A 26994-nucleotide genomic window follows, 5' to 3' on the forward strand; every position below is an offset into this window, starting at 1 on the left:
ACGAAAAGCAGCCCAAACGGTCACCCCACCACCTCCAGCTTGGACTCTTGGCACTATACAATCTTCGTTGTAGGCTTCATGCACTTGTCTGCGCACTCGGACGCGGCCATCTTGACGATAGACCAGAAATCTAGACTCATCACTGAAGATCACTTGATTCCAGTGTCCTGGCTGCCATTGATGGTGCTCTCTGGCCCACTGCAATCGGCGCTGGCGTTGTTGTCTGGTCAGACGTGGCTTTCTCAGGGGACGCCTGGCACGATACCCTGCTTGAACCAGTCGTTGGTTGACTAGCCTTCTGGATACAGGCACATTTGTCAGTTGCTGCCACTCAGCCCTAAGCCGATTAGCTGACTTGGTACGGCCATTGCGGTCTAACCGGTGCAGCTGGCGATCATCCCTCCTTGTGGTTCTGTGGGGACGTCCTGGCCTCGGTATTGGAGTAGAGACACCCCTCTGAGCATTTCGTTTCAGGATATTTGACACCTGACCTTGAGTGATGCCATACTGCCAAGCAATAGCAAGCTCTTTCATGCCGGAATTTCGTAAAGCCACCACTAAATGACAAACAGCATTGTCGAGTTGATGGACCATCTCCAGGGGAAGCGGCAATAACTTTTGTAGATGTGGAGCAGTTGTTTTCCACTAATACAGAACGCAACAACCCTTATATACCCGATTGTGAAGCCAATCGTCAAATGTACCTGTCCGTACATTTTGTCACACCACCTGTGATATAATCCTGTTATTGACTTCTTGCTGCGACAGACAATCAGTGACATGGTTATTTTAACAAAGAAATCACCGAAGCGTAAAAGAAACTCACCAGATTGATATACCGAGTTCAGAAAGTAAACCCAAGTCAAGAAAAAAAAAAAATCCATATTAAATGCCAAGTCTGTATATATATATATATTTTTTTTGTATACTGAATCGAGGCTCGTGAAAGAGCTAACATTTATTTCACAAACAAATCAACCGGACAAACAAAATATATAAAAAGAGGGAGCGGAAGACAAGATGGGGAGAGAAGGGGAAGCACACAACACAACATTTGAGAGCAGGGAGAAGTGTGGGAGGGAGAGGGCTTGGGGGGAGGAGGCGTGGGAAGGGGGATAAAACACAACCTCAAATATAAGAGGTATAAAACAGAAGGGGACCAAAGACTTCCAAGACAGAAGTTGATATTTCAAAAAAAAAAAAAAAAAGTAGGATTTTGGGTGAAATTAGCGGGGGTAGAAAAGATGAAGGTTTTGGATGGGGGAAGATAAGAGATGGTGGCGAACAGCTGTTGTAAAGACCTGGAGGGTGGAGTGGGATTGAAGAGAGTGAGGGAGTTTGTTCCAGAGGCGGGAGAAAAGAGGAATGAAGGAGTGAAGGTGAGCAGAAAGTTCGCTTTCTTTCTGCTCACCTTCACTCCTTCATTCCTCTTTTTAAATAAGAAAAAAATAAGAAAATAAGTAATAATTAACTTATTTTCGGTAGTTTTTGAGACACCAAAACAAAACAGAATATATATATATATATATATATATATATATATTCATTCCAGAAACTGTGATATTTATCTATTCTCCTCTGCAGATGGAGTGTAGCTTATTGGAGACTACACGATTGTATATAATATGTGTATTTAGGAAATTTAACCACACCTGTTGCGATATGTGTCCAAAAATGTTGATGAAGTAAAAAGTACATTTCAAGGAATTAGAGGATCTTCAGAAAATTGAAGAGATCTCAAGAAAATATGTTTTAAAACTAAGGTGTGATGAGATTTGTGCGCGAGAAGATCATGTGCAATTGAGGTATAAAGGAGGTCCCCATACCTATGCTCCGCAAATTCCAGTGTTTTGAGAATTGGGGAAGTAAGCTGAAGGTGTAAGGCGCAGTGTTTGGCTGCACATCTTTGTCTACGGCGTTGATTATCACAGGCTTGTCCGAGCCAAGGCAGAACTTTTTCTTGCTATATTGTATCTCCGGTGAATTGTCATTGACATCTTCAAGGAAGATATCGACCATAGTCGTGCCTGTTATTGGTGGAGATCCTACACAAACATTCCACACCAAAACAAGATAAAGTCATCAGTACTGTAATACTTTAGTATGCACTGAGTGAGTGTCAGGAGGTTATAGGGGGATGGAAAGGGAAGCTCATTCAAAATATTGCATCGATAATCAAAATGTTTGCTTTATTGCAATAATTGTTTAATTAAGGGGAAAGAATGGGAGTGATTATTTCTATTTCAAATGTGAATATATGCAAAAAGCTTGTTTTTTTGCAATGCGATTAGATATGATGCGTTCAGAAACGATGACCAACAACTTACCCTCCTTTATAGCGATCACCTTGACAGTGTATGTGCTGTTTTTCACAAACGGCGACTCCCGATCCATAGCTTTCTTGGCTGTGAGCATACCCGTATTGGGGTCAATGGACATCCAGTCAGCCGGGTCATCTGCAATTTGAAACCTTCAACGCCAGACAGATACAATAAAATTGCTATGGGAACTGCGTTGTCATCAGAACAATTGAAGCAAACGGAAAACAAATGAATACTTTTACACATGTGCGAAGAAGAAAAAATAGAACTGGGGCATTTTTTAAAAGATTGACAAATTTGCCAAAAATGTTTTTGAGTTCATCATTCTTTGGGAATAGACATCTAACCAACCTCAGTTGCTTTCATCATAGCATTTTTTTTTTAAAATCAATAATGCAAAACAGACCATTTTTGAGACACCAAAACAGAAATCTGTCAATTGACAAAAATCTGTCGCATTCGATGTGATCTTGATGAGGGATGAGAAATGACAGATCACTAAATTAATTTATATTTCATTATAATCTTTCTCCATCAAAAGAAGAATGCAAGCCTATGGTGCAAATGAAATCTCACAAGTGAACAAACCTATTACAATGAAGAACTAGAAAGAGCAATCAGATTGCAAACCCTCGCCACGATGTATTTTCAGTCGTTTTTCAGGCTTTTGTGTTAAAACAAATATGGCGGCCGAACCACGTGACTGATGACGTCATCATTATTTTTTTTCTATACTAATTTATTCCTAGATTATGCTCAAGAAATTTCATCTTGATCGGATGAAGTTTTGTACTTGTCGAATTATGACATTGTGTGTGTAGCGGCTGCCGCTGGGGTTACACAATCGCCTTGCACCTATCAAGGACGCGGAGCGATCACCAGGCCGGGCTCGTCCAGGACGCCCGGGCAGGCCCGCGCTCGACTTGCCAGGCCTCGGTCGGGACGCCCGGGCAGGCTCGCCCTCAACTTGCCAGGCCGCAGCCGGCCCGCGGGGCCACGCCCCCTGGCGCCAGGCCTGGGCAAACCCCCTGGCGGAATAGATATATATTGCCGACCGTAAAACGTTTTTCCCAGAGTGCCTGAGTGGTTGATTCTAATAAAGCAGCTCAGATGAATCCAAGCTTTTTGTCGCGTCCATTCTTTCGATCGACGTGGGAGCCACAGCTCCTTCAACATCATCATTAACTTATTTTATTCCCCATGGAGAGTTCTTTACAATGAGCCATGTCTCAATTTTTTCTATTCAGCGCTTTTGGCGATATAGAGGTGCAATTTTTTTCGGTTTTTCCAAGATGGCGGCCGAACCACGTGACCGATGACGTCATCATTATTATTTTTTTCTCCACCAATTTATCCTTAGATGATGCTCAAGGAATTTCATCTTAATCGGATGAAGTTTTGTACTTGCCGAATTATGACGTCATAATGGAGGCAACTATGACATCATCATTAACATATTTTATTCCCCATGGAGAGTTCTTTACAATGAGCCATGTCTCAATTTTTTCTATTCGGCGCTTTCCGAGATAGAGGTGCAAAGTTTTTCGATTTTTCCAAGATGGCGGCCGAACCACGTGAGCTATGACGTCATAATTATCATAAAAAATTCTACAGGTGGAGTTGCACCGATGGTGAAAATTTCCTGTCAATCGGACCAACGGTTGCAGAGAAAATCATATTTATTCTGTGGACAGACAGACAGAAACAGACAAATGAAAACTCACTCATGGAGCGACACTTGGCAAAAGAGAACAAACCAGAATGGCACACAGTAGAGCATCCTTTTGACCTCTTAAATAATTGGTGGTTTAATTCAGTTAGCTGACATGAAAATCTAATTCAAATTTCAAGTCAATCGGATAAAAATTGAGGCTTTTAGAGATTAAAAAAGTGGTTGCCCTTTGGCCAATCTCAAAAAAAGTTGTTGGTTGAATTCAGTTAACTGATATGTAAATCCCATTCAAATTTCAAGTGAATCGGATGAAAATTAGGATTTTAGAAATTTGAAATTGTTGTTGACCTGTGGCCTATGTTGACCTTTTGGCCTACGCTGATCTCAAAAATAGTTGGTGGTTAAATTGAGTAAGCCGATATGTAAATCCTATTCAAATTTCAAGTCAATCGGATGAAAATTGAGGATTTTAGAAATTCGAAAAAAGTGGTTGACCTTTGGCCTATGTTGACCTTTTGGCCTATGCTGATCTCTAAAATAGTTGGTGGTTGAATTCAGTTTGCCAATATGTATATCCTGGTGTTGGTGTTGGATTGGAGCCTGGTGTTGGCTTAGCGGCTAGGGTGCCAGCTTAGGATACCAAGGATCCTGGATTCGAATCCCGGTCGATCGCTGAATTAACGCCAGGGGGGTTGACTCAGCCTGTCATCCTTCCGAGGTCGACTAATTGAGTACCAGTTCACTGGTAATTCCCTGTTTGTCGTAAAAGGCGACAAACAGGGCTGGCAGCAGGAAGGGCATCCGGCGGTAAAACATTGCTTCGAAAAGGGGACCAACAAAAACAACAACAACCACGGTGCCTGAAAAAGGCCAACCCCTGCTTTGCGGGGAAAAATGGCCTCTAAAGGTGTTTTTTTTTTGTATATTTTTTATATATGTATATCCTATTCAAATTTCAAGTCAATCGGATGAAAATTGAGGATTTTAGAAATTCGAAAAAAGTGGTTGACCTTTGGCCTATGTCGACCTTTTGGCTTAAGCTGATGTCAAAAATAGTTGGTTGTTGAATTCAGTTAGCCGATATGTATATCCTATTCAAATTTCAAGTCAATCGGATGAAAATTTAGGATTTTAGAAATTTGAAAAAAGTGGTTGACCTTTGGCCTATGTTCACCTTTTGACCTTTTGACCACAAAAACATATAGGATTTTGTCGGACCCCAAACTCTACCATTTGGTGAAGTTTCATGAAGATCGGTTTAAAATTGTGACCTGTAGTCAAGTATATGAATGAATGAATTTGGCACTTTGAATTTGAATGAATTTGGAATTCATTCATTAAATAATTCATTCATTCATTCATTCAGTCAAGTATAAGTGAGCGGAACGACAAACACACAAATGAAAAATCACTCATAGAGCGACAATTGGCAAAACAGAACAAAGTGGAATGGCACTCAGTAGAGCATCCTTTTAAACTCAAAAATAGTTGGTGGTTGAATTCAGTTGGCTGATATGAAAATCCTATTGAAATTTCAAGTGAATCGGATGAAAACTGAGGATTTTAGAAATTTTAAATTGTTGTTGACTTTTGGCCTATGTTGCTCTTTTGGCCTATGGCGATCTTAAAAATAGTTGGTGGTTGAATTCAGTTTACTGATATGTAAATCCCATTCAAATTTCAAGTGAATCGGATGAAAATTGAGGATTTTAGAAATTTGAAAAAAAGTGGTTGCCCTTTGGCCTATGTTGACCTTTTGACCTTTGACCCCAAAAATATTTAGGATTATGTTGGACCACGAACTCTACCATTTGGTAAAGTTTCGTGAAGATCGGTTTAAAATTGTGTCCTGTAGGCAAGTATAAGTGAGCGGACAAACAACCACACACAAACACGCTAACAAACACACAAACCGGAGTGAGCAACATACTTGCAAAAAAAAATATTTTTTTTGCCAATAGTAACAAACAAACGAACTCAAATGCAAGCAATACCCTCTCCTCTTGCGAGGGTAACTAATTTTTTGTGTGTGCTGATTTGCATCGGCGAACAGGTAGAACAATGCAAGAAGTCAAAAGGAGGTTGATCGAGGTATCCTAACCACCAAGGGAAGCAAGAAGCTGACATTTCTGGCGTGAACCCCTCCTCTCCTTTGCTCCGACAAAAGGTAAGCACCCAAAACATTAGCGTTTTGCTTCCCACTGCGGTTAGTATACCTCATTCAACGTCTTGTTGATTTCATCCATTGAACAAACCTATTAGTTTGCTATTCACCAAAAATTTAAATGCAGAAATGTGTAGATGGTAATGAAGGAGCTGTGCTCCTACGCGAGTCGAAAGGATTGACGCGACAAAAGACGGGAATTCGTCCGAGTTTCTTTATTGAGCAAAACCAAAACTCAGGTACTCTGAAAAGCCCGTTTATCGGGCAGCAGTATATATATCAATCAAACACGTCATGCCGGAGCGTTTGCCCGGGAAAGGCGAGACTGGGCATGCCCGGGAAAGGCGAGACTGGGCGTCCCTAGGTGGCCTGGGCGAGCCCGGAAAAGGCGAGTCTGGACATGCCCGGGAAAGGCGAGACCGGGCGTGCCCGGGAAAGGCGAGACTGGCGTCCCCGGGCGGCCTGGGCGAGCCCGGGAAAGGCGAGTCTGCACATGCCCGGGCGGCCTGGGCGAGCCCGGGAAAGGCGAGTCTGGGCATGCCCGGGAAAGGCGAGACCGGGCGTGCCCGGGCGGCCTGGGCAAGCCCGGGAAAGGCGAGTCCGGGCCTGCCCGGGAAAGGCGCGTCTGGGCATGTCCGGGCGGCCTGGGCGAGCCCGGAACAGTGATCGCTCCCTGGTTGCGTCTTCGGCAGGTGTAAGGCGATTGTGTATGCTCAGCGGCAACCGCTACACGCGCCCCCCCAGAATCGACTTGCACCGGCAGGGTCAATTTAAGGGCGGTCCTGATGACCCGGCCGAAGCGACCCCTGGAGGGTCATGGGGGGGGGGGGGGGTGGTGGTGGGTGGTCGAGCGGGGGGAACCGTGGATGGGGGGTGGCCTCGCCGCGGAGGAAGGGCCAAACGTGGTGGTTGGTCGACGTCCACGTGCGCCGGCTTGAGGCGGTCCACAGAAATCCGGTCCGACCTGCCGCCGACGTCGACGACGAAAGACCAGTCGTCCTGTCGCAGGACCTGGAAGGGCCCGTCATACGGCGGCCGGAGTGGCCCCCGGTGTGCGTCATGACGCACAAAAACGTACTCCGCTGTGCGAAGCGCTGGGGGGACGTAGGACTGGGGGCCACCGTGGCGGGACGTTGGCACGGGGGCAAACCGTCGGGCGGCCTCCTGGAGGTCTGAGCGCTGGCGAGCTGCGGACCAGGGACTGGTAGCGTCGGGCACGAACTCGCCCGGGACACGTAGCGGCTGGCCGTAGACGAGCTCGACGGTGGACGCCTGGAGGCCCTCCTTGGGGAGCGTGCAGAGGCCCAAAAGGACCCACGGCAGCCAGTCGGCCCAACCGCCGTCCTGAAGGCCAGCCATGAGCGCGGCCTTCATGGAGCGGTGAAAACGCTCGCACAACCCTTCGGCTTGGGGGTGGTAGGCCGTGGTACGGTGGAGCTTGACCCCCAGGTTGCGGGCGACCACGACCCACAGCTCGGAGGTGAACTGCGGACCGCGGTCCAAAGAGATGTCCGCCGGTGCGCCGAAACGGGCAACCCAGGTGGCGATGAAAGCCTGCGCCACGTCGGCGGTGGTGGTGGAAACGAGGGGAATGGCCTCCAGCCACCTGGTGGTCCTGTCCACCATGGTGAGCAGGTGTGTGAAACCTCGTGATGGGGAAGGGGGCCCACCAGGTCCACGTTGACGTGGTCGAAACGCCGTTCGGGCACGGTGAAAGGTGCCAGCGGGGCCCGGGTGTGGTGGTGGACCTTGGCCCGCTGGCAGGCCATGCAGGCATTGGCCCAATCGCGGACGTCCCGTCGAAGTCCGTGCCAGATGAAACGCGCTGACACCAGCTTCTGGGAAGCTTTCCGGCCCGAGTGGGAAAGGCCGTGGAGGGAGGCGAAAACGCGGCGCTGCCAGGTAACGGGCACGACAGGGCGAGGCTGGCCTTGGGAGACGTCGCAGAGCAGGACAGTGTCCGCGAAGGGGACGTCGGCCAGGCGGAGGCCCGTGTCCGCCGCCCGGAGGGCTTGCACTGTGGTGTCGGTGGTCTGGTCGGCCGCCATGAGCGCAAAGTGCACGCCGAGGTGGACCACGTTCGCGCTGGCCCGAGAAAGACAGTCGGCCACGGCGTTGTCTTTTCCGGCGACGTGCCGGATGTCCGTGGTAAACTCTGACACGGCGGAGAGGTGGCGCTGCTGGCAGGCCGAGCACGGCTCCGTGACTTTGGCCATCGCGTAAACCAATGGCTTGTGGTCGTTGAAAGCCGTGAACGGGCGGCCCTCCAGGAGGTGGCGGAAATGGCGAACGGCCAGGTATAGACCGAGGAGCTCGCGGTCAATTGTGCTATATTTTAGCTCGTTCGGCCGGAGTTGCTGGCTAAAAAAAGCGAGCGGCTGCCAAACCCCGTTCACCCATTGTTCATGTACGACGCCCACCGCGTAGTTGGAGGCGTCCGTAGTGAGGGCGATGGGAGCGTTGAGCACCGGGTGAGCAAGCAGAGTTGCGTTGGCGAGGGCCAGCTTTGTGCCTGTGAATGCCGCGTCCATGGCTGCGGACCAGACGACGTCATGCTTGGCCAGCTTGCCCCGGAGGGCTTCGTAAAGGGGCCGCATGAGCTGAGCAGCGCGGGGCATGAAACGGTGATAGAAATTCACCATGCCGAGGAACTCCTGCAGGGCCTTAAAGGAGCGGGGACGCGGGAACTCGGTGATGGCCTCGACCTTGGTTGGCAGCGGCACGGCCCCGTTCCTGGTGATGTTGTGGCCCAAAAAGTCAACGGCCGTCGTGCCGAAGTGGCATTTGGCCGGGTTGACAATTAAGCCGTGCTCGCTGAGGCGCCAGAACAGTGTTCGGAGGTGGAGGAGGTGCTCGGCCCGGGACGTGCTGGCGACGAGGATGTTGTCCAGGTAGACGAAGAGGAATGGCAGGTAGCGCAGCATGCCGTCCATCAAGCGCTGGAACGCCTGGGCCGCGTTCTTGAGGCCAAACGGCATCCTCAGGAATTCGAACAGGCCGAACGGTGTGATGACGGCCGTTTTTGGGACGTCGGCCGGCCTGACAGGTACCTGGTGGTATCCCCGTATTAAGTCAATTTTCGAGAAAATGACCCGCCCCGGAAAACGGGCAGAAAAGTCCTGGATGTGCGGGACCGGATACCTGTCGGGGGTGGTAACGTCGTTGAGGCGGCGGTAGTCGCCACATGGGCGCCAGCCGCCCCCCGGCTTCGGCACGATGTGCAGTGGTGAGGCCCACCCGCTATCGGAGCGCCGCATGATGCCGAGGTGCTCCAATGCGTCGAACTCGGCCTTTGCCACGGCGAGCTTGGCCGGGTCAAGGCGGCGGGCTCTGGCGTAGACTGGCGGGCCCGTAGTTGGTATGTAGTGCTCGATACCATGTCTCACTGCGACGGCCGAAAACGTCGGCCGCGTGAGGGCCGGGAACTCTGCGAGCAGGCGAGCGAACTCGTTCGCCGCCGGGAGGGCGCATGCTATTTCGGTCGGCGCGGAGCTGCTCATCGTGCATGCCAGAGAGCTGAAAGTCTCGGCGTTGACAAGGCGACGCCATTTGATGTCGACCAGCAGCCCGTGCACGCAGAGGAAGTCGGCGCCTAGCAAAGCCATGGGCACGCTCGCCGTCACAAAGGTCCAATTAAAGCGCTGGCTGCCGAAGCAGAGGGTGACGTTGCGCGGGCCGAAGTTGTGGATGGCCGATCCGTTGGCAGCGACCAAGGAGGGGCCGCAAACGGCGGTCTGCCTGTCCTGCTCGGAGGCGGGTATGACGCTCAGTTGGGCGCCGGTGTCACAAAGGAAACGCCGCCCGGACGCTTTGTCCTTGATGAAAAGCAAGTTGCCCGAGTGGCCGGCGCTCATGGCTGGTAATGAACGCCGGCCCGGCCGTTTCCCGACTTGCCGAAAGTGCATGGGGGTCGGCATGTCCGAGCCTTGTGTCCGAACCTGGCGTGGTAATAACACCACGCCTGGTCAGGTGGAGGCCCCTGCCGTCATGTTGGAAGCGGTCGGTGCGGCGTGGCGGCCGCCAGTTGCACCGGCAGTTCGGCCTCCAACCGCACTGGGCGCTCGGGCGCCATGGGCGTCGCCTCAGACAGCGTCGGGCTCCAGGTAGCCGCCCCGATGTGCTGGCCTGCCGAGGAGATCTTGTCGGCTTCCCTGGCGAGGGCGCGGGGATCCGTGATCTGCGTGCCTGCCAGGGCGAAGCATACCTGGCTAGGCAGCTGGCGGAGGAACAGCTCTCGGAAAAAGAAAATCCGGGGAGTGCTCACCGAGCAGCGAGAGCATGTAGTCCATTCGCTCGGACGGGCGCGTGTCGCTGAGCTCGGGCAGGTCGAGCAGGCATCATGCGCGTTCTGCCAGTGAGAGGGTGAATGCGTCGAGGAGGAGCGTCTTGATCGTACCATACTTGTCAGCGGCTGGCGGGTGCTGGAGGAGGCTCAGGGCGCGGGCCGCGGTGGCGGAGCTGAGTGCCGCTACCACATGGTGGAAGCGGGTGTCATCGGCGGTAATGCTTCGCAGGGCAAACTGGGAGTCCGCCTGGATGAATCAAACCGCCACGTGAGCTTCCCAGAAGGAAGGCAGTTTAAGGGCAACTGCCGTGTCCATGTCGGGGGTCACCAGAGGTCACCAGATCAAGGAGCTGTGATCCTACGCGAGTCGAAAGGATTGACGCGACAAATGACGGGAATTCGTCCGAGTTTCTTTTTGAGCAAAACCAAAACTCGGGTACTCTGAAAAGCCCGTTTATCGGGCAGCAGTATATATATGCAATCAAACACGTCATGCCGGAGCGTTTGCCCGGGAAAGGCGAGACTGGGCATGCCCGGGAAAGGCGAGACTGGGCGTCCCTAGGTGGCCTGGGCGAGCCCGGAAAAGGCGAGTCCGGGCATGCCCGGGAAAGGCGCGTCTGGGCATGTCCGTGTGGCCTGGGCGAGCCCGGTACAGTGATCGCTCCCTGGTTGCGTCTTCGGCAGGTGTAAGGCGATTGTGTATGCTCAGCGGCAACCGCTACAGTAAAGTGTATATAAATAAACAATTCAAACTTATGTGTTGGTGGTAGAGATTGTAAAGTACAGTGCAGTAGTGGTGCAGAAGTTCGGGTTATTTTCAATTTTGTGGTGCTCTACCGCATGAACATTTATGGGAAGAACAATGACACTTTCAGAATCATTGGAATCTCCCGCGATGAAGCTAACTCCAAGGGCCTTTCACTCACTCACCGCAGGCAGGTTGGTGGTCTTTCCGTCTTCTACGGACTCCTCTCTGGCCTTGCCCCCCCAGCCCTCTCTGGGCTCTGTCCCCCAAATATTCCTACAGGTCGCACAAGATCTGCCTGCAACCCTCTTATGGTTAAACTGCCAAAATCAAGACTTTCTGCTCACCTTCACTCCTTCATTCCTCTTTTCTCCCACCTCTGGAACAAACTCCCTCACTCTCTTCAATCCCACTCCACCCTCCAGGTCTTTAAAACAGCTGTTCACCACCATCTCTTATCCTCCCCCATCCAAAACCTTTATCTTTTCTACCCCCGCTAATTTCGGTCCCCTTGTGTTTTATACCTCTCCCCCCCCCCTCCCCCCCCTCCCCTTCCCACGCCTCCTGCCCCCAAGCCCTCTCCCTCGCACACTTCTCCCTGCTCTCAAATGTTGTGGTTGTGTGCTTTCCCTTCTCTCCCCATCTTGTCTTCCGCTCCCTCTTTTTGTATATTTTGTTTTTCTGGTTGATTTGTTTGTGAAATAAATGTTAGCTCTTTCACGAGCCTCGATTCAGTATACAAAAAAAAAGAAAAAAAAAAAAAAAAAAGTTTAAAGTGTGCAATATAGGTTGACAATCTTACTACAATTCACCAAATGTCCGTCCGTCCGTTCAAAGGTACCGCAAAAACGGCTCAACCGATCGCAACGATATCTTGGGTGGGTATTCCTGGGACCCCTGGGAGTAAAATAGGCCATATTGTTTTTCCAATTTTTCCAAGTTTTCTAATTTTCCAATTTTCCAGTTTTTCCAAACACGATGGAATAATATTTACCGATATGAACAGTGATGTGGCTTTTGTTGAAATTCTACAAATACTGTTTATTCTACGTACCAGGAGAGAGTAGATCGACTCCTGACGAACTCTTCCTATATAAACGTGCGGCTCCAAAGTAACATGGCAGCGTGTGCAAAGCGACTGAAAAACAGGTGTAGCGGCCGCTTCCGTGTTACAGATTCGGCGCGCACTCTTCACACATAAACGTGCGACTGAGAAAGACGTGTAGCGGTTTTGCAGAATTCAATCTGTTTTCAAAATGGGCGCCATGTACTGTTTAGATTTTGATGATTTGTGTGTGATATGATTTAACGGATGTTTATATGAATCGTTTAAAATAAAAAAGCCTTCAATTTATGATATTTTGCCTTTTCATTTGGGCTTCCCAATTGAAAGGCCCGCCCATAGGGTGGGTACCGTTGCTAGTATTTCTAATTTCAGTGAAAGTCAATTTAATACCACAGTTACTTTTAATTATATAAAATAAATTATGAAATTGAAAAAGTTTAATTTTTGCTATTCAGTACATATTATATTATCAAGTGCTAATAATATCCACTTTCCACAAAGAAAACATGCAAGAAACAGTTTGTAGATTTTCGTACAGTGAATAATGATCAATATTAATTACCCTGTGCTCGAGAAGCGAAAAGCAGGGTTGGGCATTCGGTTGCATCCGTGTGCAACGTGTGCCGTGTGCCGTGTCTGCATTCTTAAAATTCATTTTCTCGGCAACCGTTGGCCCGATTGACACAACATTTTACTATAGGAGCGCCTCTGCCTGTATAATTTTTTTTATTCATAATTATGACGTCATAGGTCACGTGGTATTGACGCCATCTTGGAAAAACGTTACACCTCTATATCAACCAAACCGCACAATGGAAAAAGTTGAAACGAGGCTCATTGTGAAGTACACCCCTTGAGGAATAGGATAGTTTGATGACGTCATCGGTGCCTTAATTATGACGTCATAATTAGACAAACAAGTACAACGCTTGATTTGATCAGTAACATCGGGCTTGGCAAATAACCTCGGGGCCCCCACCCCCATCCTTTCTCTATTTTATAACTTTTTAATGAACTTTCTTAATTAAAAACAAATGGTCACTTTTATTCAGCCGTATGATCGAAAAATAAAGGATATAGCAGGACGTTTGGACCGATCTAGTCAATTCGTACCCTCGACTGTTGAACACCATTTCTCCATAAGATTGGCAAAACAAATATGTGAGAAGATGGTTAATAAAATTTTTTTGGACAAAGAGGATACAAACCCATTTTTTTGTAATGCATATTTCTGGTTAATAACTATTTTCTACAAAGTTTGAAACTGTACCATTAACAACGGTAATTTTTTTGTTTCCAGCAAGAAAGCCGGCAGGGAAAGAAAAATCAGCATCTGGGTTTAAATGTAACGATGAGGAAATGAGGAGCCGATGAGGGGTTTCACTGTACTGTTTTAAAAAAAAATTACAGGAGAAGCTCAGACTCCTCAACGGACCCCGAGCCCCGAGGCAGCGACGCCCCTGACCGTATGTGTTTGTCATTATGTAGAAATGGCCTTGTAATTCATGCACAAAAGCACACTGATGTCTTGGTGTATCTTTGGCCGGTATGTGATTCACATAAAAGTTCCTCCATCAGTGTTAAGTTAATGGAAAAAGTAATAACTAGAACAGCACTCGTTAGAGCGCATACCTCCGCCTGGTGAACAGTTTACGTTTTATATCCCACTGATACTGATAGGCCGGATCTGGATTCGACCTGAACCAACATCTAATCGGCTTGTTCTTGTCACCTAACCAACTCATCATCCATCATTTATCATAATCGGTCCACAACTTTTTGAAATATCATGCTATATATCGTTTTTGCCCACATCTCTCAATGGTGAAGAATCACTTTAAGAAATTAAAATATTCTCGTATCTAGATACCGATCTTCACCAAAATCAAAACAATTTGTCCTTTTCACCTACCCATCTCATCCACAAAGTTTAGTCCGAATCCGTCAATAACTTTTTGAGATATCGTGCTGTATATATCGTCTTTGGCTCTATCTCTCAACAGTGAAGAATCACTTACAAAATTCTAGCATCCAGATCTGCATCCGGATCCTCACCAAAATCAAATCAATTTGTCCTTGTCACAAACCCAACCTGTCTGCCAAATTTAATCCGAATCGGTGAATACGCTTTTGCATTATCCTGCTTACAGACAGACAGACAAAAAGACATGGGTGAAAACATAACCTCCGTCCACCTTAGGTGGCAGAGGTAACAACTAGAACGAAGTCGATGGCATGCCATCACCAATCTCTACACTTCCCACCTAAAAGTAAAATTGAAAGATGGCATAAAGTTCCACCAGGATTGACACAATATCAAATTTTGAGTTAAAAAAAAAACTTCTGTTTTGGTCCTTGTAACCCAATTTTCCCCACACCCTGTGGCATGAAGTGGGGGTCAAATGCAAAAAAACCGTTGCATATTTCATGCATCCCCAATGTTGATCGCATACCCATGTTTAATTTAAAAATGTTTTAAAATGTGCCAAGTTTGGTAAATTTCTGCACAACCGTTTAGGAGGAGATATCATTACGGACAGACCGACAGACAGAGCCAATTACAATATTTATTGGCTTTTTAAAAAATCTTTAAGCTCAGGGATAATCAATGATTGGCATATATGTGTATTGTGTAGGCGCATAGGAATCGTTAGCATGTTCAAACAACTGCAAAATTAAAGTGTAATGACTTGTATCAGCCTCCTTGGAGGAGAAAATGCGAAGCCCTTCCAATGTACAATTCTAACTTCTTACCGGATAGTCTGTGGTGGTTTGTCTGGGTCTTTAGCATTCACTTTTCCAACTTCTAAGTTGGGTTTGTTTTCCTCTTGTATTCTGAAGAATGGTCTACTTGGATCAAACTCAGGTGGCTCGATCATATTCAGCACCGTGATCTTGACAGAAGCAGTCGCATCCGCCCCAAGAACGACTCCCTCCAATGGTTTTACGTTTTCCACTTTCATTACAATCATGTGCTCTTTAGATTTCTCATAGTCCAGTGTCTGGGGGTGAGGAAAGTTTAACTGTTATATTTTTGTTCAGATATAACGTGTTTCAAATTCCTTACAAATAAAGACAAATTTGACCTTTTGATTGAAACTTTGTGCAAAAAGCAACCTTTTCCATCCATTTCTGATACCACACTTTATGACAAGATGAAATCAAAACTTGAGCAAAAGCATGAAAGTGGAAAAAAGAAGAAAAAAAACCTGAGATGCAAGTCCAAAAAGTCACAGGAGTCAAGACAATTATTTTGGACAAAATTACAAAGAAGCAAAAATATTATTTTTGAAATCACAAAGAAGCAGAAGTGCACCGACGTTGTTCACTGCTGTTGTTGTATTGCAAGAATAAATTTGGAGTAATATTTCAAAGCAAGGTGCAGTTTAAAATTACGAAATACATTATTTTTTCACAACTTGTCCAAGTTGTCTTTTGTTGCCCCACTACACCTTATCTAGTTATCTACACTGTGTTCAAAAAGTATCCGACCTTTATTTTTCTTGCGTAAAAAAAAAGAAGCTAGGGAGGCGTTGTTGATTGGTGCACGTATGTAGGCGATCCTAATGCGCACGCGTGAATTTTTTCCCACCTGCAGAAGCTGTCATTCGACGGCAGACCACCGATGAGTGAGGACATGTAAGTGAGCGCCGTCGGATTTTCGTTTTTGACAAAATGACGGAAAAACCTGAACAACGCTACTGCATCAAATTTACTGCACTGCAACGCTACTGCAACTGCGCTACTAGCTTCTTTTTTTTTACACACGAAAAATAAAGGTCGGATACTTTTTGAACACACTACATAGTTCCATCAAGTCAAGTCAGACTCCAACATCACATTTCGAAACTGTCAATCTCATTCCTTTCTCTTTTCTTTTTTCCACTGTCCACGATTCACATCCGTACGTTGCAATTGGAAATTCCAGACAGTCACCAACTTCCTCTTGGATCGTCACAATGTCACATCTTTGTGTTTCCAGATCGTTGTCAATCCTGACATTGCTCTTCTCCCCAATGTTAACCATCTATTAATTTCTTCTTTAAATTTTACACACTTCAATGTCAGAATCTAGGAAGATGGTCGTCTCCTAAGCTGCACACATCGATATTCACAGTTGACAGGATTTTAGTCTTTTTTAAAGGTTTAAACACCGTTTAAAAACTGTATGGCTTGCTATCCGCTGATAATGACAATGTTTGTGTCACAACAATAAAAAAAAAATTTGTATACAGAATCGAGGCTCATGTAAGAGCTAACACATTAAACATGAAAACATGCACAGACACATAAAACATACAATAAAGGGAGTGGGAGACAAGAGAGGGAGAGAGAGAGAAGCACACAAGCACAACAACAGGGATGTCAGTAGATCAAAAATGAAATTGTTGATATTGTGAGAGAAATGAAATGTGGCAAATCTGGAGGGGCCGACGGACTATCTGCAGAGCATCTAAAATTTGCCGATGCTTGACTACTTGAGTGTTGCTCGAGTGGTACTTACGAGATTACAGTCTTCTCACAAGTGTGATGCTCGTTCATGGTCATGTTCCTCAAGCCCTTACCACTGTTATTATTGCACCCCGAGCGAAAGGTAAGGCTGGTGATCTCTCCAGTAAGGAACAATCATCGTCCTATTGCTCTTGCTACCATGTATTCAAAAGTACTCTAGTGTGTCTTTGTACCTAGGTGTGCCAAAGCATTTGTGGTAACCAGTTTGATTTTCGAAAGGGTCACGCCACTGATTTAGCTTTGTTTGTGTTTAAGCAAGTTGTTGATTTTTATGCTACACAGGGAAGTCCTTTGTTTGCTTTTTGGATGCAAGGAAGGCTTTTGACAGAGTTAATCACTGGTCGATGCTCAAAAAGTTTTTGGATCATTGTGTGTCTATGTGCCTTTTACCGTCTTTTGCAAAACTGTTTTGGGAAACAAATGTCTGCGGTCCGGTGGGTGTCATGTCCCCCTTTCTGTTTAATGTGAACACAGATGATCTGTCAAAAAGTTTGGATAGTCCAAAGGTTGGTTGTAAAGTTTCAGGGATGTCTGTCCATAACACTTGTTATGCTGATGATATGAGTCTACTGGCTCCTTCTATGTTTGCCGTATGGATGTTATTGAAGATTTGTGAGCAGAAAGCTACTGAACTCGATATTGTGTATAACACCGCTAAATCGGTCGGTATGCACGGTGCTTCAGACTCGACAGGTTAGGTTTGACTACTTAACTGATTTTTTTTACTTGTGTGGTGACCTATTCAAGTATGTTGACAGGTACAATACTGTTACATTTATGGGGGCAGGTGAAAGAATACCATAGGGAAGGTAGCACTGTATAATTGTAGCATGGACCATGGATGCGTAGGAGAAATCTCGATGTACTTAAGTAGGGAAACTGTAACTTAAGGTTGTTTAAATGCTCTTCACACGGGTGGTGAAGCAATACTAATTTGTGGTATGGATCAAGGATAATTTTCCCCAGTGCGTCCTTTCCCTCTGTAATCTTTCCCTTTACGTTTTTGCTGACAAGGCCGGCCATGAAAGTCACTGTTAAACCATAACAACCATGCACTGCAAGCAAACAGGTTCCCGGACACTACGCCCCACCCCTAATGGACTTAATAGGTGAAAGCCCCGCCCACGGGAGGCGGAGAATAAGGGGGGTGGTCAAGAAAGCCGGCAGGTCATGCCCTGAGGGACATGATTGGACCAAGAACTTGGGCGGGCCGAACTGGGAGGGAAACATTTGGCGATTGGCTCGAGAGAGAAAAGAAGAAGAGTCGGTCACTCACTTTGAGATCGGACAAGAATGAATGAATGAATAATCGTTTTTAAGGCCATTTTTCCCAGCTAGAGCGGGGGTTAGCCTTGCGGGCCCCAAGACAATCATGGTTCCATGTTTGAAGCAATGTTTTTATGGCCAGATGCCCTTCCTGACGCCAACCCTTAGTCGCCTCTTACGATGCACAGGGATACAGTGTACCTATTCTAAATCGGTGTACACACCAGGATCATTCATCCCAGCAAGCTGGTACTCAATTTGGCGACCTCGGAAGGATGACAGGCTGAGTCAACCCCCCTGGCATTATTTCAGCGATCAACCAGGATTCCAACTCAGGATCCTAGGATCCCAAGCCTGCACCCTAACCGCTAAGCCAACACCAGGCTGTAGATCGGACAAGACGCTGGCCATTTTTGGTTGTGTTGTTGTGCTTTTGAGTAGAGCTGGTCCAACAATTGCAAAGGAAGTTTTGGTGGCTGCTGGGATCATGGTGGGAGCTGGGGCCACGTTGTGCTTGCCAGGCTAAGGAATCGAAAGGAGGCCGTCTTGACTCCTTGCCTCACGCCTGGGTGTTTGACGCACTGTGCCATCGCCATTTTGGGGCGCTTCGACGCGCGGGCCTTTTGTTGGCCGTCGTCATCTTGCACTGCCGACCTCACCAAAATAACTCGTTGGACGAGCTGAGCGCCAGCGCTATAAAAGGACCTTTTATTTTCATTTTATTTCCCCCTATCGTGTTGTGTGAATCAGTCTGTGTGGGGTACCGCTTTAGGAATTAGTTTTTACCACAACCTTTTATTCCAACATTTTCACCCCTTGCTTTCTTTTCATTAAATAGTTTTTGGTTATCCATTTACTGTCGTGTTTCTTTGTTTGTGGGTTCGGGAAAAAAACCCGTGTTTTATCGTTCAGCTAACCGTCTCGCATCCTTTCCATCTTGCGCGCGCAATAACTGCCATTTTCGGCCGGAAGCCTCGAGAGTAATAAAGCTGGTTCAGCTATTCGTCCAAGGCTGGTCTTAACTAGCTACGGACAGGACAATACCTAGGTCACATCACCAATAATGACATGCCTGATGATCACGACATTAGGCAACAATGTCGCTCCCTCTGTGTGCGAGAAAATATGCTGATTCGTAGGCATTTCATCTGTTGTGATGAAATCTCGTGTTGTTTGTTTCAATCCCACTGTTGCAACCTGTTTTGTTCAACTTTGTGTTCAGACATCCATGGGTAAAATCACTGTCTCTTATAACAATGCCTGTCGATGGGTATTGGGCATTACTGGCTGGCGTAGCGCTTCCCAAGTGTTTGTGAATCATAAGGTGATGTCTTTTCAAGAATTTATCAGGTCAGTGTACAGCTTTAGAAATCATGTCATTCTCATTGACAACATGCACGTGAAATCATTCATTGTTGTTGGACTTAGTGCTTCATCACTTGTGCAGAGGTGGAATAACCTCCTTTTTGTGTGATACTAACACTGTACACTGATGATTGGTGTATGGACTTTGTCTGAAACAAAGGATTCTTGTTAAACAAAGACCAGCCTTTTCACTTTCCTTCTTCAGTGTCTGCAGCAGTTTCATCAACTCCTCTTTACTTTCTGCCAACAGAGTGGTGTTATCAGTAGACCTTAGAATGTTGATACATCTTCCTCTAATCCTGACTCCAGCTGATAACCTCGATATGCCAGGCTGTTATAAAGCAATTTGTTCCCAATAGAGTGTGGAATATTTAGTGAGTTTGGTAGGAATCTCGTTTCACACCATATCAGGGATCAATGGAAATTCTGGATAATATAAAATATGACCAAGTCCTCAACCCCTCTTCCCCCTCCCCCTTCCAACCGCAAGTCCTCAACCCCAAGTCTTCAAACTCCTTCCCCACCCCAAGACAAGACCTCAAACCTCCTCTCCCAGCTCTCTGTCCCCTCTGAACTAAACTGTCTTTCCTCTCCTCCCCTTTTCTTGTTCAAGTCCTCAACTTCCCCCCAGGCCACAAGTCCTCAACCCCCCTTTCCCAACTCTGTACCTTCTCTTGCCCCCCCCAATCCCATTCCACCTCTCTGTCCTCCAATCCCCCTTTCTTCTTCATGCTCTCAACCCCTCCACCCCCAACCTGAGGTCCACAGTTTCCCCTTTCTTCTTGAAGTCCTCAACCGCCCACCTTCAACCTTGGAACACCAATTCCTTATAATAGTCTTTATTATCCAGCAACGTAGCTTTATCTCTTGGATTTATGATCATGTTTGTTTTCTTAGCATGCACGGAAGTGATTCACCATTGCCTTCTTCTGGGGCAGTGTCTATATTAGATGGGTGATCCTTGCCATTGTTCTCCACAAGAGAATCCTGTGGCTTGCTTCAAGGCCATGAAACCATTACTGGGAATTTGTGCCAGCTGCCAGCATGGCCATCCACCACCTGCTCCCATGGTGTCACCTAACCCTGATCGGGAGACTAAAATGGTATAGTTCACATAGCCCACGGGTTGCCCATGGGTTAAAGAATGCAAAGGGCATCTCCTTTAAAAAGGATTGCTGCTTTTCCCCCCATTAAAACCTTAGCCATGAAACTTCAACTGCAAGGCAGCAGTGGATTTGGATTCAGAGTTTCCTTCTCCTAGATGAGCTGCCTACCAAGGCTAATGAGCACCATCTGACAAAGGAATTACATGGGTCATAATTATGTGGAATTATGATTGCATGGGTCATATTTCATCTCTCACATCAAGAGCTCAAGGATCTTGTTGCTTGAATATGATGGATGTACAATGACGATTTGTTAATTATCCCTGTATGCGGGTGGTTCAAGGTTGACGTGGACATTCGCTTTGTCGACTATGTACAAATAATTAATAGTTAATTGCTGGAATTTTGCATCATGTTATTGTCTATGGCAATGAGCAAGATATACATGAATGATTGTCAGAGCATTACCGAATAAAATCAGGACAGAAATCTTGGCTAAGGATACTGTGGAACAGAAGTGTATCAATACGTTCCTTCCAAGGGTGAACAACAAACAGACTGAAATTCATGGGATACTGTTTCCTCAATGTGGTGATGCAAGTCTTCCACATATTTGTGTTTCAGAAATGGCCGCAAATCGACGACAATCTTGAGCATTCTCATTTTCAACCAACTGTTGTCACTCAAGCAAAATTTAAAAGTGTCGAATAGCTAATTTGGGACAATTGTCAGAGAACTATGTGTGGAAATGCAGACATGGGTGCCTGTGTTATAAGTGCAATGGAAAGGATCATTCAACGTAGTTCAAAATTCCAAAAGGTGCGTGCAAGATGACTGCCAATGTACCTAACATTTGAGCAAAAGACTATTTGCATGGTCATTGAAACAGAGTGTGGAGGTAAGCGCACTCGCTTCAGCTGTCTGGCCTCTGAGTTTGACTCTCGACCCAGTTATAAACTGTCACCCTGGTGTGTCACAGGCAGAGCAAGACATCAATGTATCAGCCAGATCAAAGGTGTGAGACAATAATAGCTCATGAGATACCAGCGGTACCATGGACTAAGGTGGCAAGTGATATGTGTGACTAACACAGGTAGACCTTCCTCATATTGATGGATTATTACACCAAGTAACCATTTGTGAAGAGAATGGAATACATGACCATCAGTGCTGTAGATAAGGTCCCCTCTGAGTGTTTCAGTAGGTTTGGTCCGCCTTTGGAAACCATATCGGACAATGGACCCCAATATGTGGGTAAGCCACACCATGATATGTGTACCAAGTGGAATGTAGAACACACGCCAACATCGCCAAGGTATCCACACAGTGATGGATTGATTGAGAGACAAGTTCAGACATTTAAAACATGACCAAAAAGTGTATTAGATTGGGGAATGATTTGGATATTTAAAGGACAGCCAAGCCACTTTAAAAGCTTCAGTGGCAAAATTTCAAGTCAAGTTGCAAACCGACTCAAGTTAGTCTTTGATTTGAATTGTTGAACCATGTCTTACAACTACTACTATTACTAAGACGGTGCAGGGGAGAGATCGTGGGGGATAGGGAAGAGGGGGGTCTCGAAAAGTGACGCAGATTTAAAAACACATGGTGCAGGATAACAAGATCTATGTTAATTTCATAAGGAATTTAACCATCCTTTTATCTGCACCTTTATAGTAGAGATGATGGGATTGTTGTTGATATCATTAGTCGCAACCGAGAACTGTTTTTCCACATTACCACCAATAATGGAATAAACAGCTTTCCAATTATCGCTCTTTTTTTCATCTCGATCCTCAATGGTCACCAACGCCTTCACAGGACCCAAGGTGTTTTCATTGATGCTGCCTTGAAACTGCACGCACGCACACACACCTTCTCTTTATGAGGGTAAAGAAGAGAGAAAGCAGATAGAGATTGTCCACATCTGGGTCACGAGGCCATATTTATTCTCCAATAGCAAACTGGCATAGCGCTTCCCAAGTGTTTGTGAATCATAAGGTGATGTCTTTTCGAGAATTTATCAGGTCAGTGTACAGCTTTAGAAATCATGTCATTCTCATTGACAACATGCACGTGAAATCATTCATTGTTGTTGGACTTAGTGCTTCATCACTTGTGCAGAGGTGGAATAACCTCCTTTTTGTGTGATGCTAACACTTCTTTTTTCCTTTTTTACCTTTTTTTTTTATGCCTCCGCAGCCAAAGGCGCTGGAAGCATTATAGTTTTACGTTGTCTTTCTGGCTGTTTGTCCGTCCATACGTACATGCATGCTACAGCCAGAAAGACAACCTAAAAACATAATGCTTCCAGCACCTTTGGCTGCGGAGGTATAAAAAAAAAGAAGAAAAAAAAGAAGATTACCCACACTTGCTGGCGTGACGCTTGTATGTTGTTTATCCTCATGGTACCATGCTGTTAAGCATGACACTAGTGCGTTGTTCTTTGAAAGAGCTCATAAAAAGTTTGTCAGGCCTGTAAAACAGTTTGGCCATAAGTCTTGTGGTGTAATACATTAGGTGATGAAAATCAAACCCTGAATGTACCATACATTTTAATGTTCCCCTGCAGCATAGGGACTTACCTGACTTTTGGTGAACCTGGGAGGGTTGTCATTCTTGTCTGCAATTGTGATTGTGGCTGTAGCAGTTGTACTGAGAACACCACAGATCTGGGTGGATTCACCGTTGCAATCCTTTGCAACAACAACCAGTTCATATTTGTTTTTCAGCTGTAACAGAGAAAGCATGGACAACAGACCACAGACACTTCTTAGCTGACTTTTGAAGCAGCGCACAGTACAGGGTAACTCAGCCGGAGGACTTTCAAAGTCTGGTTAACATTGCAATGCAGTTAAATTAATGGAGAGCATGAGAAAAATGGCACCGCCATCCTGGGATCATCATAATTTGGTTCAATTGCGATACAATCTTCTTCCTTTCCTCCAACGGCCACAATTATTCCGACGTTAAAGATTAAAATTGCTCAAATTAATTTCAACAAGCGTTCTGAGTATTGCGCTGCAATACATGTCCCCTACCAAAGTTCAAAGTGCCATAACTTTGTCAAAAATGATCGAATATGCAAATTTATGCACGGTTGATGCTGGTTTTCAAACTTGATCTGAGGTATGCTGAGACACGTGTGTCACGCCTCGCCTCGTTGATAAGCCCGCAAAGTCGCTCCGTGGAGCGGCCTGCACGTATTGCACTGTATGAATTATATAAATTATTACCAACTCACGGTCTGAGGTACTAGCGATTCAAGAGATATCCTTTTTATTTTATTTTAATATTTTCGTTTAATTAACGATATCTGCCAAACCACGTGCCCTATCACAAATTCCAAAAGGACATTTTAGTAGACTGACATGCTGAACAGATTTGTGAAATTTCCCCTCGATTGGATCAAAATTGAGGGAGGGGCTCGGTTTTAAAGGTTCATGCTTAAAAACGTCATAACTCTGAAACCATCAGTAATTTATTATATTTTTCGGTTCACGATCAATGATCGATGTGTATATATATGTTGCTCGGCTTGGCTCCGCCCCTCCCGAAAGCGCACGCTGTGTCGCGCTGTTGACGTTCGCGAGACGAGGCTGAGGACGCGCGTTGCAGTTTGAGGAGAACTCGAGAATAAACAAGGGATATCCATTTTTTTTTCATATTTTCGTTTAATTAACGATATCTGCCAAACCACGTGCCCTATCGCAAATTCCAAAAGGACATTTTAGTGCTGAACAGATCTGTGAAGTTTCCCCTCGATTGGATCAAAAATGAGGGAGGAGCTCGGTTTTAAAGGTTCATGCTTAAAAACGTCATAACTCTGAAACCATGTGATACATGACGTCATGCTCGTTGACTTTTTTGTTCGACATGGGCATGCGATTCTGCCTGCAAAGTTTGGCCTCGATCTGTTCAGCCGTTGCAGAGAAAAAGGGGTTTTCGTGTTTTCATGAAAAACAATATGGCGGCCGAACCACGTGACCCGTAACGTCATAATTACCATTAAAATATTCTACAGACCGAGTCTATCATATGGTGAAATTTTTTTTTATCTCAATCGGTCCTATTATTGCAGAGAAATTGGTTTTTAAAGGAAATTTAAACTTAAAATGGCACTGAGTTAAAGATCATCAGAATTATCAGAATTCCCAAAGTTCAAAGTGCCATAACTTTGTCAAAAATGATCGAAACGTCGTGAAGTTCGAACGTGGCCTGTAACTTATCATGAGGAAACCATGTACCAAGTTTGAAATCATTAGCATTAAGCGTTTAGAAAAAAATTCGGAAAACTGTTCTTTGCGTGACGGACTGACGGACTGACGGACTGACGGACTGACGGACTGACGGACGGAGGGACGGAGGGACGGAGGGACGGCGTGCAAACCTATAGTCCCCTCCGGTGTACACCGGTAAGGGACTAATAAAGCAGTCAGGACAAAACAAAGTTAAGTGTTTGTTGATTTAATCCCATCAAGATAAACACAATGCATTTCATGTTCATCAGATGAAATGTCACGTGGTAGGCACCCCCAGTAAACACAAACAAATGGTTATCGGTGATGCTGGAAGCCTAGCTCTGAGGTTTAAAACAAGTGGTCTATAATTTGCGTGAATAGACACCCGAGCGGTTGACGTTGTTCATATTCCATGCGTATTCTAACATGCTGGCTATCAAACTAAAGTCATCACTAATTTGACCTGCCAAGCATGATTAATTCACCAAAACCGTTGGTGCGGGAAAATGGCGGCAACATGTGGTACTCCATATTGAGACAGATAACATGAAATCCTGGACACAAGGACAGACAGAAAACTAGAGCGGCACCTGGTAGAGCGCATACCTCTGCCAGGCTGAAGAGTTTACGTTTTGTATCTCAATGATTGGCCGGATCTGCATCCTTGATCTGAACCAAAATCTAATCAGCTTGTTCTTGTCACCTACACAACTCATCCACCAAAATTCGTCTGAATCTGTCCACAACTTTTTGAGATATAGTGCGAGACATCATTTTTGGCCCCATCTCTCAATGGTGAAGTCACTCAAAAAATTATCGGATCCTGATCCTCATCTACACCAAAATCGAATAAATTTGTCTTGTCACACCCCCCACCTCTCCATCAAGTTTCGTTTGAATCGGCCCACAACTTTTTAAAATATCGTGCTACAAATCGGTTTTGGCCCTGTCTCTCAATAGTGAAGAATCACTTATTTAAAAAAAAAAAAAAAAAAAAAAAATGCTGAATGTGGACTTTCAGTGTGTGTGTGTGTGTGTGTGTGTGTGTGTGTGTGTGTGTGCTTCAGCTCTATTACGAGCCTGAGTCCATGCATTAAAAAAATGCTTCGCTGCCAGCAGAGACTCAAGTCATTCGATGCCAAAGGCCAAGGCGGATCACATTCGTGCTACGGTGAAGGAGTCGTCGTTATTGTATTTCAACAACTTGACAAAGGCTGAATAAAAAGTTGATTGGAGCAGCCCACTAATTCCTCAGGGGGTTAAAGGTTAGAAAATTGGGCATATTCTTTTTATCATGTCGGTGGTCATGTTCCTAATTAAAGCAGGCTTATTGTCCTGATTTTTTGGTGGGGGGAGGGGGGTTTAGGGGAGAAGGGCTGGATTATATCAAGATTTGTTTTTCGCAGGTCTATGAGTGCTCCACCTGGTTGTTGTTGTTGTGGTTCTTGTTATGGGTCGATTTTAGAAATGTGCATCCATTGGTCGAACAGCTGACGGACCCCACCGACATTTGTCACTCGACTCGCACCCACCAAGGCACCTAACCAAAATAACATAACCGCCATCTTGGTATTCCAGTGAGCCCAATACATCAGGTTTGTAGGCCTCTGCTGGTTATGCACTGTACAGGTTTGTTGAATCAGATTTTTATTGGCTTTGTGTTGGTCGAGTGTTGATTGATGGGGGATAGAGGGTGTCTTCAAGTGTGACGTAATATCTTAGGGGGTGTGAAACCATACCCAACTGTCCTTCTTTTTTTTTTTTTTTTGGATACAAGATCGAGGCTCGTGAAAGAGCTAACATTAATCACACAAAAAGTCAAACCGACATAAAACACAAAATAAGGGGAGTGGGAGACAAGATTGGGAGAGAGGGGGAAGGACACAAACACAACATTTGAGAGCAAGGACATTGAGAGAACTGTGGGAGGGAGAGGGCTTGGGGGCAGGTGGGAGAGGTATAAAACATATGGACACTGCAAGGACTTCCAGGAAAGAAGTTGGAATTTCAAAAAAGTGTATCTGGGGTGAAAATTAGCAGGGGTAGAAAAGATCAAGGTTTTGGATGGGGTAAGATAAGAGACGGTGGTGAACAGGTGTTTTAAAGACCTGGAGGGAGGAGTGGGATTGAAGGGAGTGGGGGAGTTTGTTCCAGGGGTGGGAGAAAAGAGGAATGAAAGAGTGAAGGTGAGCAGAGAGCCTAGATTTTGGCAGTTTAACCATAAGAGGGTTGCAGGCAGATCTTGTGCGAC

General features: G+C 45.8%; 1 protein-coding gene across 4 annotated transcripts in view; it reads right to left on the reverse strand.

Moving 5' to 3' along the window:
* Positions 1 to 26994, reverse strand: part of LOC137436505 (cadherin-13) — a 677612-nt gene that overhangs the window by 16572 nt on the left and 634046 nt on the right. For all 4 annotated transcript variants that reach the window (XM_068130356.2, XM_078786498.1, XM_068130357.2 and 1 more), the window contains 5 exons: positions 23088 to 23234; positions 22172 to 22357; positions 15008 to 15255; positions 2328 to 2470; positions 1827 to 2045 (listed from right to left, as the gene is read on the reverse strand). In XM_068130356.2, the coding sequence (XP_067986457.2) occupies positions 1827 to 2045; positions 2328 to 2470; positions 15008 to 15255; positions 22172 to 22357; positions 23088 to 23234 (943 nt within the window). The remainder of the gene's footprint in view (positions 1 to 1826; positions 2046 to 2327; positions 2471 to 15007; positions 15256 to 22171; positions 22358 to 23087; positions 23235 to 26994) is intronic.

The sequence above is a fragment of the Myxine glutinosa genome, chromosome 11 (assembly GCF_964187855.1).
Source record: "Myxine glutinosa chromosome 11, kmMyxGlut1.1, whole genome shotgun sequence".
In the NCBI taxonomy this organism is placed as follows: Eukaryota; Metazoa; Chordata; class Myxini; order Myxiniformes; family Myxinidae; genus Myxine; species Myxine glutinosa.